The sequence below is a fragment of the Apus apus genome, chromosome 3 (genome assembly GCF_020740795.1).
Source record: "Apus apus isolate bApuApu2 chromosome 3, bApuApu2.pri.cur, whole genome shotgun sequence".
In the NCBI taxonomy this organism is placed as follows: Eukaryota; Metazoa; Chordata; class Aves; order Apodiformes; family Apodidae; genus Apus; species Apus apus.
This window is the reverse complement of record NC_067284.1, coordinates 2,079,011-2,100,037: the sequence shown is the minus strand read 5'-3', so window position 1 is coordinate 2,100,037 and position 21,027 is coordinate 2,079,011. Positions and strand designations below refer to the sequence as shown.

Genomic DNA, 21,027 nt, shown 5'->3' with positions numbered 1-21,027 from the left:
TGTGCAAGTGTTGTTTTGACATGAATATGGATCAAATACTCTTAAGTGGATCACAGAACCACAGCACTGCCAAGGCTGGCAGGGACCTGTAGGGATCATCCAGTCCAACCCCCGCTCCAGCAGGACCCCCTGGAGCACATCCCACAGGGCTGCATCCAGGGGGTTGAATATCTGCAGAGAAGGGGACTCCCCAGCCCCCTGGGCAGCCTGTCCTAGGGCTCTTTCACCCTCACAGCCAAGAAGTTTCTCCCCATCTTTCAGGGGCACTTCCCATGTTCCAGCCTGTGCCCGTTGCCCCTCGTCCTGTCCCTGGGCACTGCTGAGCAGGGTCTGGCTCCAGCCTCCCTGCACCCACCCTCAGACACTTGTGGGCATTGATAAGGTCTGTCCTCAGCCTTCTCCTCTCCAGGCTGAACAGCCCCAGCTCCCTCAGCCTTTCCTCATCTGGGAGATGCTCCAATGGATGGATGGATACGTGTTACACAGGGACTAGGGATGGATAAGAAAAGATGGTGTTAAGAAGAGAGGCTAGAAGGGTTAATCACACAATAAACATAAATGACAGCTGCACACAAGTGCATTTTTGGCAGCTGAGAATGTAAATCTTAAGTGGTTGATGCCCTGCACACTAGTTTTAATCATTGTACCTGTTTCTGGTTCAGAATTTTGGCCTGTTAATTCACACAGACTTGTCTGTACATGAAAGAAACAGGCTCCTCTGTTAGCAAGGCTTTGGCACACTCAGCCACAGCAGTTGTTTTGTTGTTGCTTAAATATGCTTAACAAATATAGCCTTAAGATTTTATCCCAAGATGCATTTCCTTATTCTACAGAAACATGCTGAGTCCTTGCCTCGAAGTACATCATAGATATATGAAATCTCTAAATACATGAAGTATATAAAATGAGCACAGCTCCTCCATCCCATCTGACAGGAGTAAGCACACACCATCCTGGTGCTTTGGTACTGCTTTTCTGTGGGTGTTTTTTGCCTTTATCTGCTTCATGGTGAGATTTAAGGCAGTTAAAACCAATGGTAGGTATGACCTTTTTGCCTCTCTGATGTCTCCTATGAGCCACCCATGTGGCTCCCAGAAGAATCAGGGCTTATCTCCCTCTCTCCTTCCTGTACAGGAGCACCAGTGTTTTCTGTTACCAGTCAGGCCTCACACAGGCAGCAGCTCTTCTGGCCTGTTGCTCCAGCAGACTTTAAGGAGAAGTAGAACCCATCTGAAATAAGACCTTAGGCCTTTCTGCTCGGTAAGAGCATCCTGCTGCAGGGTGAGTGCCTCCAGGACAGTGGTGTTGACTCTGGTTACTGTGGGGTGTGAAGCTTTTGAGGACCTGAGGAACTAGGTGTGAGTTGGCCATGGAATCTCCTCCCCAGCAGGCCAGTGCCCATGGCACTCACTCTTACAGCAGTCCATGCTTTGAACTGGTTAACTACTGTTAACAGTGAGAAGAAACCCAAGAGTATGGTTAAGTGATGGAAGTCTGATCTAGAGCTCCTTTGCTGTTAGCTATCCAGAAACTGGCTAAGTAAAGAGTGGCTTATTAGTGGTGACATTTATGTGTGGAGTGAATTAGGCTCATCAAGAACAGAAACTAAAGAAGTCAAGTACAGATAGATGGTCATTTACTTAGTCCTCAACCCCAATGCATTATGAGTTTGTTCAGTGTTTTTATCATGCTAGCTTTGATCTGAAAGCAGAGGCCAGCGAGTGTTTCAAGCCCTGTAACACAAGTGTCCTTTCTCACTCTGAGCCTCTTATTTTAGGATTATTTTTTTTCAGTTATTATTTTACTAGACATTGACAAACCCAATTATAACCAACTTTTCCTATATCTTCTGCTGCTATGAAAACAAATCAAAGATTGCTTACAAAGCATTTGCCTTCACTAGTGAGTTAAAAATGCTGAAGGAAATTCAGGAAATTGGACATGAATTGAAGAAATCACTGTTGCAGGAAACTGCAGCTATCAGCTTTGCCTTTGGACAGAGCATTTAATGTTTGGTCTCCATCAGTTCAGGATAAGACTTGATTTGGAGCAGATTTTATGATATTTATCTACAGTGTCTCATTCACTGGTTTTGAGAAGAGGATACTCAGCTGGGTTGAAAGCAACTAGGCTGGCCTGGCCCAGTACAGGAGCTGGAGGGTTTGTGTTTTATGTAATGGGGGAAGGGGTTGGAAGTCTCAGGTCAGTTCCTCTGTTGAATCTAGATTGCTTTTGGCACTATGGAAAGTGTCTGGAAAAATAGTACTTCAGAGGAAGAAATAGATTTCAGTCACATTTCTTAATGTTATTTAAAACATTAGGTTTTAGAGAGTTGGGGTTGTTCAGCCTGGAGGAGAGAAGGCTCCAGGGAGACCTGAGAGCACCTTCCAGTGCCTGAAGGGGCTCCAGGAAAGCTGGGGAGGGGCTTGGGACAAGGGCAGGGAGGGAGAGGACAAGGGGGGATGGATGAAAACTGGAGGAGGAGAGATTGAGGTGAGACATGAGGAGGGAATTCTGGAGTGTGAGGGTGGTGAGAGCCTGGCCCAGGTTGCCCAGGGAAGCTGTGGCTGCCCCATCCCTGGCAGTGTTGAAGGGCAGGTTGGATGGGGCTTGGAGCAGCCTGGGCTGGTGGGAGGTGTCCCTGCCCATGCAGGGGGTGGAACTGGATGGTCTTGAAGGTCCCTTCCCACCCAAACCATATGATTCTATGAAAACCAGCTCTGGAGAGAGGAGAGATACAAGGTCAGTGTGTGACCATTCTGTAGCAACGATGAACATCCATGATTTGGGAGGTGTTAACTTGTTAGGAGTGTTCTGGCTTCTTTTGATGTGGTGGTGTTCCTAGTTTCTTTGCCACAAAGTATCTTGTAGAGAAGAGAATGTTTAGAAATTGTCATCATGCCAGAAGTTGGGGATTTAGCCTAATTTAACAAAACATTTTCAACACACTTTCTGTGCTGCCTTATTTTTATTTCATTGAAGTTAGTGGGATGGACATTTACTGATAAGAGTGTATGAATAGGTAGAATGACTTAAAGCAGGTAACAACCAAATCTTATTGTTGAGACTTCACTGTAAATGCAATTAATCTCTTGGTAATAAATCTGACAATCTTTGGAATGAGATAATACTGCATATTTGATAGGCCAGGCAGTTTATGCAAGACTGGGTATGTGACAAATTGCTTAAGCCTCTGTGGCTCATGGGATGGGGTCTTAATTTACCACATCTAAATTTAATGGATAATTAAAACTAATTAAATCTTATGCAAACCAGCCTGCCCTGTTTAGCTCTTTGGCTAATTAGTAATGTGTTTACCTGGGGAGAAGGAAGCACTCTATTTTTATTATCTAAAAAATCCAGGAAAAAAATGCTGCAGGCACCACAACTATTTGATATCAAACTGGGGACTCTGACCTTTGCTTTGCTCTAACAAACTTTGTGCTTAGACAAACACTTGAGATTTAAGTGTCAAATTCTGCTTCTAAATGCATAAATGGTTCTTGTTAAACTTACAGGTAGCTGTATATTGGCACAGTGGGGATCACAGAGTTTGGCTGAAATTTAAAAATATTTGGATTAAAAGCACTGAGAGTTGCCTTAACATGAAGAATGTTGTTTTCTTTCCAAGGAACTGAATTGGTATCCAGTGTTGCAGTCCATGTTGCATCTTGTTTCTTTTATTTAAGGTTTTGCTTTGATGCCTCTTAGTGAGATTTCATAGAATCACAGAATCTGCAGAGTTGGAAGGGACCCATCAGGACCATGAGTCCAACTCCTGTCCCTGTGTAGGGCACCCCAGGAATCACCCCATGTGCCTGAGAGCATCACCCAAAGGCTTCTTGAGCTTAGGCAGGCTTGGTGCTGGGACCACTGCCCTGGGGAGCTGGTTCCTGTGCTCAGCCACCCTCTGGGTGAAAAACCTTGTCCTGATACCCAACCTCAACCTCCCCTAATCCAGCTTCCTGCCATTTCCCCCAGTCCTGTCACTGGTCACAGGAGTGAAGAGATCAGGACCTGCCCCATCTCCTCCCTCCTGAGGAACCACAGGCTGCAGTGAGCTCACCCCTCAGCCTCCTCTTCTCCAGGCTGAACAATCCCAGTGACCTCAGCTGCTCCTCATAAGTCATCCCATCCAGACCCTTCCCCATCCTCGTGGCTCTCCTTTGGACTCTCTCCAGTAGCTCAATGTCCTTTTGATATTGTGGTGCCCAGAACTGCAGGCAGGGCTCCAGGTGAGGCTGCACCAGAGCAGAGCAGGACAATCCCCTCCCTGGACTGGCTGGCAAGGCTCTGCTTGATGCACCCCAGGACAGCGTGGCCCTCCTGGCTGCCAGGACACACTGTTGGCTCATCTGCAGTTGCCATCAACCAGGGCCCCAGATGGTTACTGTCCATCTCTAACTTGTCGAGGTCTCTCTGCAAGGCCTGCCTACCTGTAGTTATTTGGCCAGTATTTAATTCAAAAGTGGTTTTGTCTTGTATACATGTAAAAGAAAACATCCAGGAAGCTGTTTTCAGGATCTCTTTTTAATTCTTGAATTACTTTGTATTCTACAAACCAAGTACTTTTCATAGGTGGGGATGGTTTTGGTTTGTGGCATTCAGGTAGGGTTTTTCTGAAGAAAAACAGGATTGTGGCAGGATTAAGGAATCCATGAGAAGGAAAGCTAATCTGCTTTACTGCATTTGTAGTCTAAAGTTCCTTCTATTTCCTGTACTCTTTCCTATGCTGACTTTTAACTGGCCAAGGAGCCTTTATGATAGGAGGACACCTTGGTAGGCATTCCGTGATCTCTAGGGAGTTATAATGAAGCACTTAGCATTGAAAGCTTCTTTTGTGACTCCAGGTTCAGGAAATGCTATTACTCCAGAGTACAGCCCTGAGTGCCATTCCCTTCAGGTAGTGTGATGCTGTGTTGTGGGATGCAAGAGGCAGAAGGAGAGCATTTAAGTATCAAAGACATTTTTTTACCTAATCAAATAATCTGAACTGTGAATCAACCTGATACTGCACATGAGTAGCTATCCTAGCTATTTAAAAAAACAACCAACCCAACCATCGCATTCCAAAATTTAGGAAACATTTATTGACAGGAAAAGTGGTCAGACACTGGAATGGGCTGCCCAGGGAGGTGGTGGAGTCACCATCCCTGGGTGTGTTGAAGGGTGGTTTGGATGTGGTGTTGGTGGACGTGGTTTAGGGGAGAAGTTTGTAGAGTAGGGATGATGGTTGGACTGGGTGATCCCAAGGGGCTTTTCCAGCCTGAGTGGTTCTGTGATTCTATGAACACACCAGGTAATTAAGTGATAAGGCACAATCTGCTGTTCTTTTTGCCTTGCATCAGGAATGATACCTGTTTCTGACTGGAGAGACACTCATAGGATCATAGAATGGTTTGGGTTGGAAGGGGCCTCAGAGATCGTAACTGATAAATACAACACGTGCTTCAATTTCAAGGCTCAGTGGTTTCCACACAGCAAGACTTGTGCCCGTGGTGGTCTTGGGGTGAATACACTGTGGCTTCCAAGTGACTCAGCACTGCTCCACCAGCAGTGAAGTAGAACAGGAAATGCTGTAATTGTCCAGCAGAGGATCAGCTTTTGTGGCACAATCTGTTTTCTCAACTACCGAGTGGCACAGAGTGGGATTTAATGGGGAGGAAACAGGAGAAAAAACAGCAGAATTGAAAAATTCTTGGCATATTTTTTTTTCAAAACTGGATTCTTCTCACTCTTTCAGTTGAAAGAGCAGGAAAGAAAAAGAAGTCTTATTTTCAAGTAAGCTGATAACCATTTTTATGTCACTGACAGTTGATAAATAAATGCAAAATAATAAATTTTAAATGTTGCCATGTTATCAATGACATTAGTTCTTACTGTCTTAAATTATTATGTTGCTGGATAAGATGTGAAGTCTAGCTGGCAGAACATGCTCTGTGATGTGACTTGAAAAGTTGTCTGTGGAAAGTCTCCTAAGATGGTGAAGCTGTGAAAGGAAATTGTGTCCAGTTCTGGAGCCCCCAACATAAGAAGGACATGGAGCTGTTGGAGAGAGTCCAGAGGAGGCCACCAAGATGATCCTTGGGCTGGGGCAGCTCTGCTCTGGAGACAGGCTGGGAGAGTTGGGGTGTTCAGCCTGGAGAAGAGAAGGCTCCAGGGAGACCTTAGAGCAGCTTCCAGTGCCTGAAGGGGCTCCAGGAAAGCTGGGGAGGGGCTTGGGACAAGGGCAGGGAGGGAGAGGACAAGGGGGGAATGGATGAAAACTGGAGGAGGGGAGATTGAGGTGACACATGAGGAGGAAATTCTGGAGTGTGAGGGTGGTGAGAGCCTGGCCCAGGTTGCCCAGGGAAGCTGTGGCTGCCCCATCCCTGGCAGTGTTGAAGGGCAGGTTGGATGGGGCTTGGAGCAACCTGGTCTGGTGGGAGGTGTCCCTGCCCATGCAGGGGGTTGGAACTGGATGGTCTTGAAGGTCCCTTCCAACCCGAACCATTCTATCATTGTATGAAATAAAGTGTGTGGGCCATACAGGTTAGGAAGCAGTTTTGATTTACTCCTCACTGGGAGAGGGAGCAGGTCTGGTTTTGTTGCTGAGTTGCTGGATTAGGGCTGCTGTGCTGTTCCCCAGCAAGTTCATAGTGTATGGAGGTCAGGGCAGTAAATGACCTAGTAGCTGTTGTCATCCAAGCCCTGAGAAGTGATGAGAAGGTGGTGTGATGAGAGAAAGAAGCTCAGGCTGGGAACTGGCAGTGCCAAGGGCCCAGGCAGAAGCAGCGCCGCGGCTGGACCTGCCTGGTAAAGTAAACCCATGCTCAGTGAGAGTAAAGCTTTCTAGTTGGACTGACCAGTTCTACTAAGATAGTGGTCTCAGTAGAAAAACAATTCACGGGATTCCTTTGTCATTCTCTTCTGAAAAACAAACAAACAAACAAAACCAAGCCAACCAAACACCCCCCCCCAACTTATTTTCTTCTGATTTTTTCCTCTTTTTTTTTTGAGCAGTTTTAACCAAATAGAATCAGGTAACAAGCCAAAGATCTTTAGGTACTATTTTTCCTTTCTGTGTTCTAGAAGACCAGGTTTTTAAACCTTTTCAGCCTTGCATGCTTAAGCAAATTTGGTTTTAATTGACCTGCTGTTGAATTGGGGGAGGAAAAAAACCCCTTCTGGGCAGGGCATGTCAGAGAGTAGCTCATAATGTTTAAATAAAGAACATGCCCTTTTGCTCTTTCAAGGTACTATATTACAAAGCAAGATTGAGGTAATTTTTTAATTAAAGAAGTAACTGCTAAAATTTGATCCTCTATTGAGCCAATTGCAAATGCTTTTGGATCCTGTAAGCATTGATTAAACACTGATTCTTAGAGGGCTCTTTTATTATAATTACTAGGGATATTATCAATATACAAGCACCTTGTAAAGCATTTATTCTAGAATAATGGAGCAGGAAGCAACACCAGTAATACTGCAAAATAACATTCTCTGTCATTAGCTGAGGCCTTCTTTGGGGGCAGGGGAGTAGTGTTAATTTAGAATCAATGTAAATGAGCCCTTGTAGAGCTCTGGGAACCCAGGGTTTTTTGAGCACTGCCCCACTCATCAGCCATTCTCTTCCCCATCTTCTCCTTCAGGAACATCTGCACTTCATCATGCTTTGAGTTGCTTGAAGTTATCCTTTTGGTAGCCCCTCTTTCTTGTCCCTTTGTGTATTGAGTTACATTTTTGTGACAACAGGCTTGGAAATGTGTTTCAGTGCTGAAGCCCAATTATGTTTTTGGTAAAAACTTGGAGATATGGGACTGTTGGATTCTCTGAAACTCATTACAACTATGTTGATGTCTGGTATCTACTATCTTTCAAAACATTTACTTATGACTTCTGCCTTCTACTTTTTGTAAAAATCTCATTTTCACAGTTTTATATTAAATTGGTTTATATTAATATATATTATATATTATATATTTATATATTAATTTATATTAAATTGTTTTAATTGGCTCTTCTTTACAAGGTCTGCTTTTCAAACATCCTAAAAAAAAATTGCCTCTGTTCTTGCTACTGTTTTCAAAATGTGTGCATGAAGTCTTTCAAAAAAAGTAATAAAGCATTTGTAAAATTCCACATATGTCTCCCAATTGAATTTCTAAGTAAGGGACCAACATTGGGTTTGCAATTAGCATTTTTTGAAAAAAGAAACTTTGGCCAAGCTGCTTTTCTTCTTCCATAGTGCTCAAGTGTCAACCTGAACTACAGCCTGATTTGGTCTGAAATGGGGTAATGTCATGTATTTAAAAGTCTGTATGTGAGAAATGGTTCATTAATATGTCTGTTTTATTTCAGGAGGATGTGGAAACAGGAGTCCACCTTGATCCTGCTATCAAGGAAGTTCAGTACAACCCCACTTATGACACTATGTTTGCACCTGAGGTAAGAGGTTCTGTGCATCTCGTGTGAAACTGATAGAAGATTCGCCTGCTTTGGATGCTTGCTGCATTTTGGAATCTAATTTGGGCAAACAGATAAAAGATTCTGCCCAAGTGTGTTAGTGGTTCTAACGCTTGAATTTTAACATTCTGTATAGAACTGGTCTCAGAAGAATCTTAAAGTGTTATCAAAATTACAGCTATGAAAATTAAAAATCGATCTAGGAAAATAGCTTTATAAAGGTGTTCAGTAAAGCATTCAATTGGTTTCTTACTGTTTTCACATTTTTGCTACTTTGTTCCTCTTAGAGCAAAATTATTGGTTGTAAGTCTTGTGGTAATAGGCTTGTAAGAAGAAGATTTAAAATTAAAATCCAAATACTTTCAGTGTAACTATTCACATCAGTGTTAAGTATTTTAGTAACTTAAGCTATGCTAAATGTGTATAGTGAAAAATCATTTAAGGCTGAATTTGAACTGCCTAATGGTGCCATATGAACTGCTTTCAGTTTTATTATGACTGACAAGCTAGCTGAAAGATAAAAACAGCTGTTCAACATGTAACTTTTGTCAGTATTTAACTTCTTGTTACTGTTTGTCTGCTGTTAGACCAGAAATTAGCAATTCCAGGTAGACAAAGGCTGCATCAGTCTGAACTCCCTACATTGTTTATGCTTAATGTTTAGGAAAACCTTGTGTGGAACCACATAAGTAGACCTTTTCATAGCAAGCTTGCATTCTGCAGCCTCCCAAAGCCATGAACTGTGTGAGCAGAAATCCTGATTTAAACCTATGACAGTGTTACTTTCTGTAAGTGTTCTGGTGAGGGAAGCCTGATGTGGGACAATCTGGGGTGTCTGCAAATATGGCTGGCAAGCATAGAGGTTACAACTAGATATAATTGGAGATTAGTCTCAGTGTGTTGCATTTGTTTGTGTTCACTGCTCTTTTCCCTGACCATGGTGTGGCCAGGAAGGGAGGCCTTTGTCATCTCACAAGAAGAAAAGCAAGCTTTCCTGGAATAATAAGGCCCCAGTTGCTTTATAAATGCAATGTGATTTCCCTGTTAAGGACAAGAGTGTAGTAGGACCTGGGATCTCCCCCTGACAGGGGACAGTTTGCTGGGGTTTTGTCTTCTGAGTGCTTGTGCTGATCACATGCCAAATGGCAGTGGTTTGTGTCAAGTGGTAGATACTGATTTGTCCTGTCTAACAGGCTGGGAAGTTCAGTCATGAAACTTGCTGTTCAAAGCAACTGTGTAAGTGGTCACTGTGTAAAAATCTCAGATGTTTATTCAGTTGTCTTAAAGAAATAGAAAGTTGAAGTGATTTGGCATTACAGTTTTTGAAAGACAAAATATCTATTGTTTTCCTTGTGTGTGTTTTTTTTTTTTTAAACATACAAATGTAGAAAGAAAAAATCAGCAATTCTGATGGAATTTCTTTTAACATTGTTGATGTAGTTTGGACCAGAGAACCCATTTAGGACCCAGCAAATGGCTGCACCTAGAAATATGCTTTCTGGATATGCAGAACCAGCTCACATCAATGATTTCATGTTTGAACAACAAAGAAGAACATTTGCAACCTATGGTAAGTCCTTAACAGTGGAATTCACCTCTGCCTTTGTTATGCCCAGGTTGGGCAGAGTAAGTTGTTTTCTGTAGAACAGTTAATAGGACTGCAAGTCTATACATTAATTTTTAACAGACTTGGTAAAATGGGGAAGTGTCCTTGAATGAGAATGTGTATGGCTGGAGAACTTAGTATTTATTTGGAAAAACTCACTTTAGAAGTCGCTTTGAAACTGTATCAAGTATGACGTCCCACTAAACCCACTCTTAATTAATCCTTCCATTAGTTGCATCAGTGTAGAAAAAACAAATTGGAATTTCACACGTTTAATCTGGCAAATAACTGCAGAATTGTTATGCAAATAGATCCTTCCATGCAATTCTAACTAGAGACAGTTTTCTCAAAACCCAAAGGAAGCCTTACTGGGTGGTTGGGTTCCCAGAGTGGTTGCATGTGTAGACACAAGCTGAATGAATGGGAACTGAAGAAAGAGGGAGTAGAGCTACTAAATTATTCTTAGCCAAGACACACCCAAAGGTTTATCTCCATATTGGTGGTGATTATAGTTGCTGCTTTCTAATCTTGAAGAACCTTTTGACTTGTAAGTAGTTGCTCTTGAAAAATGAAACTTTGGGGTTTTGGAGAGGCTGGAGTTTCAAACAGAATTCTTCTGAATTGTAAGAAATATGGATGATTTTTTTAAATAGGGAAAATATGGGAAGACAGACTGGATGGTACTCTGAGCAGCCTGGGCTGGTGGGAGGTGTCCCTGCCCATGCAGGGTGGTTGGAACTAGATGATCTTGAAGGTCCCTCCCAACCCAAACCATTCTGTGATTCTTTTGGACACGTTTGAAAGAACAAAACTGCCCTGGGTTTACCTATAACAGTGGTTATTTTTTCTTCTGTGTTTCATTGTAAGGATTCATTTGTCTTAAACTTGACTGCATGTGCTTGCCTTGCAAATATGAATCTTTGTTTTCAGATGAAGTATCCCTTTATATTCTCCAAATTCAGTCTATTAGGCAAGTTCTGATAACTTCCTGTATAAACTTGGTGTCACAGCACTCAACTCCTTGCACAACAAACACACAGTTCACACTCAGAAGGTTACTCTCTTACTCCCTGCAAACTGCCTCAAAATCACCTCCCTACACACAAGCCCCCTTAACTTCATTAGGGCTTTATGCCTGCATGAATTAACTCACTGCATTCTGTGGTGGATGAGGTTGGGACTTGATTGCTGACATCTGAGGGAGCCATGTGTGACAGTGAAACCTGGAAGAAAAAAGAAATTCATTCAGAGACTGTGACATCTCCAGTTTATATTTTGCTTTTATTAGAGGTTTTCTTGTAAATGCCAAAAATCAAAATATATTTAAGACAGGTTTTTTTTTTCCTTTTACAGAGTTTTAACTAATAGGTGCTTTCCACTGAGTTGTTAGGATGGTAGAGTATAAGCAAAATACCAATATTAAGAAATGAATGTGTATCACAGAACCATAGAATGGCTTGGGTTGGAAGGGACCTTCAAGATCATCCAGTTCCAACCCCTGCATGGGCAGGGACACCTCCCACCAGCCCAGGCTGCTCCAAGCCCCATCCAACCTGCCCTTCAACACTGCCAGGGATGGGGCAGCCACAGCTTCCCTGGGCAACCTGGGCCAGTGCCTTCCTGCCCTCATGGGGAAGAATTTCTTCCTCATGTCTGACCTAAATCTCCCCTCTTTCATTTTAAAAAATTTACCCTTTTTCCTCTCACTGCCCTCTCTGGTGAAAAGATGTGTAGTTCTATAACATAACTTTAAGTTACTTGACTGCAGTTTAATGTTAGAACTTGACAGACAATGCAGGTAGAAGCCTATTCAGGATCTGAATAGACAGATTTTGTTCTCTGAAATGAAATGTTGCATTGTGTGGTTGTGCATTTTTGTGTGTGTAAAATAGGCACAGAGTGTTTGGGTTGGGAATTTTTTTTGTTTGTGAAGTTCAGTTTGGGTTGAAGATGCAACTAGTCAGTCTGATCAAAGCTCCTACTCTTGGTTTTTATCCTCAGTGTACAGCAGCTGCCTCGGAAGCTGTATTACAAGAGAATATAAAATATTTTTAAGACTGATAATGTTGGCAGCTGTGCAACTGTCATATTCAGCTTCCTAGAAATGTTCAATACATGATGATCTGAGTACGGTGAAAATGGAGCTATGAGAAGGCTGAGTAGGTAATTTAAGCTGCAGGAACAAGCACTGAGAAGCTGAAGTTCAAGCTGGAAGATGCAGTAAATGAGCGTGGTAGCCTGGCTCACTGGAAGGCCTGTTAAAAACAGCAATCCTTTGTCAAGAAGCTGTCTATTAAAAAATGCAGTGTTCTCTTTTCCATTTGGAAAAAAAGTAATAGTAACCTTCTTGGAAAAGACCAAGTAGAAAAACATAAGTATAATTGCTGTTCTTTTTGAGTAGCTCTGTAAAACCTACTTGCTGCCTTTTCCCAGATGGTTTATCAGTGTGTTGGACAGCATGGGCCTGAGCATGGATCCACCAGAGACTTCCCTGGGCTGTAGAAACCAGCCATTTACTCTTGCCAATGTTTTAATAACTTTAAATCTATTGACCAGGTAACGACCCGTGGGGTTTTTTTCGGTGTCCTTGAGACACCCTGCAACCAGCCTAACTCTGTTTCAGCATCAGTTGAGGTTTGCTCACTCACATGGTTGTCACCTCAGAAATATTCTGAAGGTTTTGTCACTGTCACTTGCCTGTACAGAAGGCTGTGTTTTCTGCTCTGCTGCAATGGGTGATGTTCATCCCAGGGCTTGCAGGCTTTCTTTATTATAGTTTCTGTTGCTTGAAGCTTCTCTCCACGCAAATGGACCAGCTGACCTGTAGTTCCCCAGATCCCCTCTGAAGCATCTTTTAAAAGTTGGCATTGTATCTGATATGTACCATTTCTGTCAGATGGAGATTGTATCAGGCAAGAGTTTTTGCACTGTGGTTCAGCTTCAGATCTCTTGGATGACTACCAACTGGTCCCTGTGTTTTGCTGCCACTTACTTGACACTCCAGTCTCCTGACATTTCACTCTGAGGTAGATAGTTTGTCGTGTTACCCGTTCTAGCACATGAACCTCCCCAGGCTCCTCCATAATGAACATGAATTTAAAAAGGTCCATCAGTGCTTGTTTCATTCCCGGATCATCAGCTGTCCTACCTACTGTCTGGTGTGGTTTATGCCCCTGCATGTTTTTACAAAGGACGAGTGGTACTTTTTATACCTTTTCTGTTCTGCTCCTCACTCTGTGGGGACAGGGGGGCTGCCTTACTGTAGTTCTTACTTTTTCTGCCAGATTTTGGTTCTTTCACATTTGGATGCAACTTCAGCTCTTTGAAGAATAGTTCCTTATTTCTAATAGTTTCTCTTCACATCCTGTTCAGCTCTCTTGTGTTCTCTTCTTCCAGGTCTCTTTAAAGTTTTTTAATAGCTGGCAGGCAGGAGTTTTTTTCTCCTACATCATGTCTTTGAAGTGTCCCTGCATTTGGGAGAAGTGTTACCCTTTGGTGCTCACTTTGTGTTCCTTTTTAAAATCTTCTTTATTTCATCTCCTGTTTTGAGATTGAGATCATTGTAGTAAATGTTCTTATGTCTTTGCTTCCTCAGCAGTGTTGATTTATACTGCATTATGGCCATGGTTAAAATGTGTATCCTTAGAGAAAACTAGCTTAAAATCAAGTTTTCTGCACTGCTCACTTGGCTTTTTTTCATGTGAGTCTCTACCATGACTGTTTCGTGGTTCAGATATATTGTGTAAAATATATATATATGGTGTAAAATGTGTTTTCTTCACATTTTGCTGTGAGATTTGCACAATCTACTATAAGGAGGTGACTAAAGGATTTCATTCTTACTGTGCTTCTTTCCCTGTTTAATCTCTGGTACCATTTCATGGTTATTGCATCTTCTGGCTGAACAGTCAGTAGGGGAGTCCTGGCAACTGTACCGACCACTACTTAAACCTGGAATTTCAATCCAAAGGATGCTTTAATGCTTGTTAACACTATTAACTTGGTAATCTGATTTGTCTTTATGCTTCATGTGGCATGTTTTTCCCCACTGGTATGACCATCTTATTTCTGTATTCTTTCTACCTGGTAAAGAATCTGTTCTGTCTCATTATGTCAGTATTGTCCTACCAATTCACATTTGTTTCTGAATTTAAAACAAGATACTCACATTTCACTCTATTATTTTTAGCCTCTGCCATTTTATATGCATGCCTGGGTTTTCCATTCCTCTGCTCTCTTTTTAAACAGATTCTGTGCTTATTGCTGTCCATGTTAGCTGAGGTTTCACATTTCTGTTCCACCTTTTGCTGAAGGATATGGCTTTTTTAAGATTGTGTGTCATGCCAGATAGCTTGTTGTGTTTGAGTTTATTTTTAAACCATTGGCTATCCCCAGCTAATTCATCAAAAAGCACCCTTTGAACTTTCTCAGCACCAACAACCTAAATCTAGGTGAGACCATCCCATCTCAGCAAGGTTCCATTCATTCCAGAAGTTAAGAGAAGTAGAGTTGACACAGGCACTAGAGATGTTTTGTGCGTTACAGTTAAAGGTCTTCAGTTTCCCTCAGTAAACAACCTCTTGAGAATGAGCTACCCTTCCAGAATGTATTTTATACAAATGTAAAAATACCATTGCTTAATTGAGTCACTTTTGTGCTGTCCCTCAGTCCACGGAAAACTGAGGAAGAGTGTGTCAAATGCAGACCTCAGGTCTCCCTCTGAGAAATCAACTAGACTTCTTAATCAGGAAGCTGCTTTATCAAGAATGTCTCTCTGATACCAGCATGTGGAAGCAGTTGGATGTCTGCTGCTGTCTTTTATTCTTTACAATACAAAACATTGTAGCTCAGGCATATCATACACCAAAGGAAAAGCCAAACCTTGGACTACTCTGGTTCTCCAATTTTTTTTCTTAAGCTGTCACTTTGTCCCTGACCCCCAAGAGGTTGTGAACCCTTGTCACTGGGAATGCAGACCTGCTTCTTTCATCTTTCAGGCTGCCCAGGAGGAGTCAGAATATTTTTGCTTTTTCTACAAGGTCATTCCTATTGTTACACTATCTTGCACGGTCTTAAAAATCTCCATAAATATTCTAGTTGTTTGTTGTTGTTGTTTTTTTTCACAACTGCAGTACTTGAGACTTTATTGATAACTACCCTGAACCTTCTGTGCTGCAGATTTCCAGTACTTTTGCTATTCCCTTCAGCAGTCCTAACAAGCCACGGGTCATTGTTGTCTCTAATGGTTCACACATTGAAACTACCTTTGAGTCCAGCAGGTTTTCACCTTCTGCCCTTCATCTCTCATTAAGAATGACAACCATGTTACTTCAACCTTTTCCAGGCTTTTCTTCCACCCCCAACACTTTATCAGTCTTGTTACTCTCAATTTTTATCTAGTTTTTTCTTCAAAATACAATGCTTGAAACTGGACACACCAACCTAGGTCTTGCCAGGGTTGTTATATGTTTTATGTAGTTTTATCCTGTGCAACAAGTCTCAGTTTTCTTTTTATTTCCCCCCCCCCTCCTCCATTGGTTTCAGGTAGACTTGTTAAGTGTCTCAACAACATCGTCCTTGCAACCTGTATTATTTTTTCCCCTGGATCTAACCAGTTATTCTCCTTTCTTGGGATCTGTCATTCAGCATGTCTGTGCTGAAGTGAAATATTTCACACTGGTCTTTGGTGTCAGCTGCATCCTTTGCTGATGGCACAAACCATTAAAATATTGAATAAAATAGTTCAGGCAGGCCATTTTATCCCCTTTATAAGGTCTTCTCCCAGCCATTAATTATTACTCTGTGACAGTCTGACCTTTTTTAAATTGGTAACCACAATTGCATCTGCAGTTGTAGGGGGTCAACCCTAGGTGGAATCCATTGATGGATGGTAAACTTCTTAAATAATTTCAGATACTAAGGGAAAAGTTTTCTCTCTAGAAAGCCAAATTTCTCTTCACAAGCTGTTTTGATATAAATGGCCAATATAAGGCTATAAATACTATTCTTTTTTACAGTGTTGTAGTCTTCAGAGCATGGCTAAAAAGACTAGAAAGTCTTAAAATACAAGTACTAGTATATTCTTCTGTATCTGTGCCCTCAGCAGAATCAGTCTCTTTTCCTGAAAATTCCCTTTTAAGGATTGTTTCATTTGTTTGTTGTTTTGTTGTTTGTTTTTTTTTAAAAAAGGCAATATAGTCTCCTTAGTTGTGTGGGCAGATACAAATTTTCAGTGGAAAGCAGAAGTACAGATTATTTTTTACATGCTGTACACAAACTGTTCAGGAATATGGTAGAAAAACCATTTCTTACCTATTTCAGCATCAATACTCATCCTAGAAGTGGGCTGCTTCATTCCTGCAGGATTTAATATTTTAAAATCCCTCCTTCACAAGATATTAATGGCTTATGTCATAAGAAACAGGCTTCTGTCCAGGAATCCCAAAGCTCTTTATGAGTATTCAGCAACTTGGTTATAACAGGATTACTTCATCAGTAAGACTGATGTTTTAAGAGCTTAAAATGACTCTGGCTTGTAAGTAACATTTCTGATTTTTTTCATCCACTCATGTCACATGCAACACCTCCTGTTGCTGTTACCTCTTGCAGTTGTAGACACTTTGTTTTCTGATTCCTTTGATTCTGCAGAGAGGCCAGTGCAGTCAGAAAGGGCTAGTCCAGCTCTGTTAGTCCACGTACCTGAGCTGCCCTGGCTCTCTGTGTGCTGGATTGCTCAGGATGGTGTAAACATATTTTAATTAGCTATCTTTCTGGAATCATGTCATCATGGAGTGGTTTGGGTTGGAAGGGACATTCAAGATCATCCAGATCCAACCCCCTGCATGGGCAGGGACACCTCCCACCAGCCCAGGTTGCTCCAAGCCCCATCCAACCTGCCCTTCAACACTGCCAGGGATGGGGCAGCCACAGCTTCCCTGGGCAACCTGGGCCAGCTCTCACCACCCTCACACTCCAGAATTTCCTCCTCATGTCTCACCTCAATCTCCCCTCCTCCAGTTTTCATCCATTCCCCTTGTCCTCTCACTACAGCCCTTATCAAAGCATATGCACTATGAAAAGAATGCACATCAAAGTCTGATTATTCAACCAACTGTTTTCAGGTGCACTGGTATTACGAATGCAAGTGGAATTGCAGCTTCCCCTGCTAAAATGGAGCATGAAATATCCATCTCCTGAACAAAACTGTAGGAGATGTAGGAGTCAGGGCACATTATATGGCACACCAGCTGGGCAGGATAAAAGCAAGCTGTCTTCTGCAGCTGTGGTTTGGAGTCCCAGCCAGAAAAATAAAAAAGATCCTCTTTCACATACCCACTGGAAAGCAGAAATTATTCAGAGCTTTTCTATGAGCCTGATGCTGGACCAAATTCAACCCAGCTATAAGAAGTCTCCACTTCCATGGGAAGCTGTGCTGGGCCCAGGAGCTCTATTCATTAGAATACTGTCCCTCTTTGACAAGGACCCAGCAAATAGAGTCCCAGAGACTGTGTCAATACAGTTGGAGGACAAATAAACCACTGTATTGATTTTGACATCAATCCAAAGTCATATCTCTCTGCTGTTAGCAGAAACCTTATAGCTTGGAAAGGAACTCATTGAAATAGTGGCTTAATAAAAGCAGGCAGTTAAATTAGCACGAGCATAATTGCAGTGTCTGCTCAGTTTGGTCATCCAGGGAAGTAAGTCCTAATAACAGTCTAGAATAATTTTGTTTGTTGTGGTTGAGGTCTAGTGGGAACTTTGGTATATATTTGTCTCCCTGTATCATGCTCATGGAGCATCTGGGCAGATGTTGTTCCACATCTAGGTCTTCCCAGGTTTGAAGCTCAAGAATTGGTCTGCAAGTGGATTGCTCTAGTTGTGTGGGAACACTTCATGTGTTCTTAGAATGCCTCTTCTTCTAATTTCAATTATTTTTATATTCATTTTTTTTTCCCAGCATCTCAAAAGAAGTTCTCTGGACCATCTTCTAGGACAGTAGCCTTTCTGAGAAATGGCTGGGGAGGTGATCCCCTTTGGCTATTGGGATGATATTTATACATTCTCAGCTTGTACACAGCCAAGTGCTTTTATGGGCCATTGGTCTCTGGGGTGGAGTGGGTCACCTCCTACTGTTCATGATTGTGAATTAACAAAAATATAAGAATTAGGGTTTCTTCAAGTTTGGGTGTGTGATTACTTGTGTTTCACACCTTCGTTGTGGCTCTTTTTCCTTTTCGTTCGTTTTTTCCTTCCTGACATGGAGATCTTCTCATTGGGTCCTCAAGAGATATTTTGTCACTGGAATGATATTAAAAATTGGAGATATGACCACCAGGGTGCAGTCTTTCACCCCCCCCCAAAAAAAATATTAAAAAAGCCATGGTGGTCAAGAGCTGTTCAGTGCACCTCGTTCTTGCAAAGCAGATGAGTTTATTCATCTGTCTCCTCATTCTCCTAAGATGGTGCCATCCACTTCATGAGAAATGGAGAAAAACTATGAGATGTGCATATTAAAATGAGAACTCATTAAAATGAGAACTTCCATATTAAAAATTGTAAATAACCTGAATATCTATGAAATGCTGCTACGTTTTATAAATTATTTATAAGTACAGCAGGTTTGGTTTTGTTGGTTTTTTTCTTAACAACACTCAATAGCTGTAATCAGGAAATGAAGATGTAAATACTTAATTCTTTTAAAAATTAAAGGCCATTGCTGCTTCTGATGCCACCTGTGTTAGTTAAAGCAACTGCTTGCAAGTCAAAGGAACAGGCTTTCCCAATGTTGGCAGGGGGAGGTTGAAATAATTTCTGCTGAGGAAGACAAAATATGCACAAAGCCCTAGAAGACCTGATTTGCTTTCCTTTTTCCCCCCCATCCCTGTCCTCTTCCAGCTGCTGCCACCCCCAGGACTGCCAGAGAGGAGCAGCAGGGGGCTGTAGGGGCAGGGCAGGGGGCTGTAGGGGCAGGGGCAGCTGCTGAAGCTCAAGGCCCTCTGTGCAGTAGCAAGGGGCTGGTTCCACCGTGACTGGGTGGCTTTGCAAACCAAGGAGCAGTGCCCTGAGCTAAAGCAGCATCTGGTTAAAATCCCATGTCACTAACCTAAGATGTTGAGCCAGCCTTCTCCTTATGCCATGTTACAGGAAGAGGAGGTTGCTGTGGCAGTTCCACATCTCCTGTCTGTAGTGCAGCAAACTGAACTGAATCCAGTGCTGACCTCGCTGGGTGTTGGGCCAGGGGTCTCTGAGGTCCCTGCCCACCAGAAAGGTTCTGTGACTACCCTCCCTTTCTGTGTTATGCTCACTGTTGCCTATCACACTTCATTGCTTCTGTATCTTGTGCAGATGTCAGGCTTCTGGCAGCAAGGCATCCTCAGGGACCTCATGGTGATACTTTGTAGTAACCCTAATATCCAGGCAAAAAGTATCCCTAATATCCAAGTGAAAAGTAGGTGGGATTTCAAAGTGTCAGCCTTTCCTCCTCCCTTGCTGCTTGAGACCCAACATCAGAAAAAAAAAATGTGGAATGTAGGGGGGGGTGGAGAGAGAGTAATAAAGTTGTGCAAAACTAAAAACTTGAAATAACAGTATTTTATTTCTCTTCTTCTTCTAGGCTATGCATTAGATCCCTCCATAGATAACCCTGAAGTTGCTACCAAATATATTGGCTCTGTAGAAGAAGCTGAGAAAAATCAAGGTAAGTAATTCAGAATCTTACATAAATGACTTGCAACAGATGACTCCTTCTTCACTAAGAAATGGAATAGCTATTGGAAAGGAATAATTATGAGAGACTTACCCATGTCTGAGGACTCAATAAATGTGTTGTAATGTGAAGAGAAACAGAGATATTGGGTGGCTTTGTTTTCCTGAGTAGCAAATATTTCAGGCTGCCATTATGTCAAGTTTTAAATTAGGATTTGTAACTGGAACCTGACATGTACCATTACATGAATAGAATCGACCTGTGTGCTTGAAACAGGCCTTTTTGGCATTCTTAAACTGTGTTTATTAGCTACAACTGGTGGATGCCTGCATTGGGATACTGGTGTGATGGGTTAATCACCTTAAAGGTGCTACTCGTGGTCACTCTCTGCAACTTCCAGCAGCCAGCTGGGAGCTGCATGTTATCTCTGCTGAGCAGGGTTAAGCTCTTTGGGTTGTTTGGAAAAGAAAACCCCTTGGGAGGTTGCCAAAGAGGAAAGGCATGGGGTGCCACTGGCAGGGTTGGCTGCCAGAGGGGTGGGCTTTGGCATTAATCCTTTACTTGACACTTCAAAGTGTCATTGGAAGGTGGTACCCATGCAGACTTCAGTCATGCTTTCCCTTCCATGTCTTTTTGAAGCATCTTACACATGCTGTGCAAAGCTTCATATGTCTGTGACCTATTCCACAGAATATAGCCAAGATTATTTCACTCTTTCCAAGTAAGATGAAGAAAGCAGTGTTATTTTGGTATAGCAGCTACAGACATGAGACAGGAACAGCAAAGATGAAATCATTTCAAAAGTACAAAAATAGCTCTTTCATAATGGAATTTCAGTAATTTATTTTAGAAAACTCTTCATTAATGTGTGATTCCTTTGTATGATCATTAACATTAATGTTTACATTGCCTTGCTCTTTTTGGCTTCTTGGCACTAGATGAGTATCACTGATGCTGAAGGAAAACGTGGCTTGAAAGTTCCACATAACTGTATATACAACCTTCTGAAAAACTATTAAGTCATTATTTCAACATCTTTATACTTAAATGTTGGTTTTTTTCCTCCCATATTTATATTGTTGAATGGTTTTGACACATGGAATTCTGAGGGCACTTGCATGAAAGAACAAGATGGGGGTTGGAGGTAGACAACCATGTCAATGGAGACAGACCTGTTAATAGGGCTTGTAGTGACAGAGCAAGGGGGGGGTGGTTTTAAACTAAAAGAAGGTAGATGCAGACTAGATATAAGGTAGAAGTGTTTTAC

General features: G+C 42.1%; 2 protein-coding genes across 2 annotated transcripts in view; one reads left to right on the top strand and one right to left on the bottom strand.

Moving 5' to 3' along the window:
• The window catches only part of CDC40 (cell division cycle 40), a 44,641-nt gene that overhangs the window by 1,819 nt on the left and 21,795 nt on the right, over nucleotides 1–21,027 (top strand). The window contains exons 2-4 of the mRNA XM_051613121.1: nucleotides 8,341–8,427; nucleotides 9,886–10,015; nucleotides 19,668–19,751. Coding sequence (XP_051469081.1) covers nucleotides 8,341–8,427; nucleotides 9,886–10,015; nucleotides 19,668–19,751 — 301 coding nt within the window. The remainder of the gene's footprint in view (nucleotides 1–8,340; nucleotides 8,428–9,885; nucleotides 10,016–19,667; nucleotides 19,752–21,027) is intronic.
• METTL24 (methyltransferase like 24) overlaps nucleotides 11,031–21,027 on the bottom strand; it is a 63,269-nt gene continuing 53,272 nt past the window's right edge. Inside the window, exon 4 of the mRNA XM_051613193.1 lies at nucleotides 11,031–11,274. The gene's annotated coding sequence lies outside the window, so the exon portion shown is untranslated. The remainder of the gene's footprint in view (nucleotides 11,275–21,027) is intronic.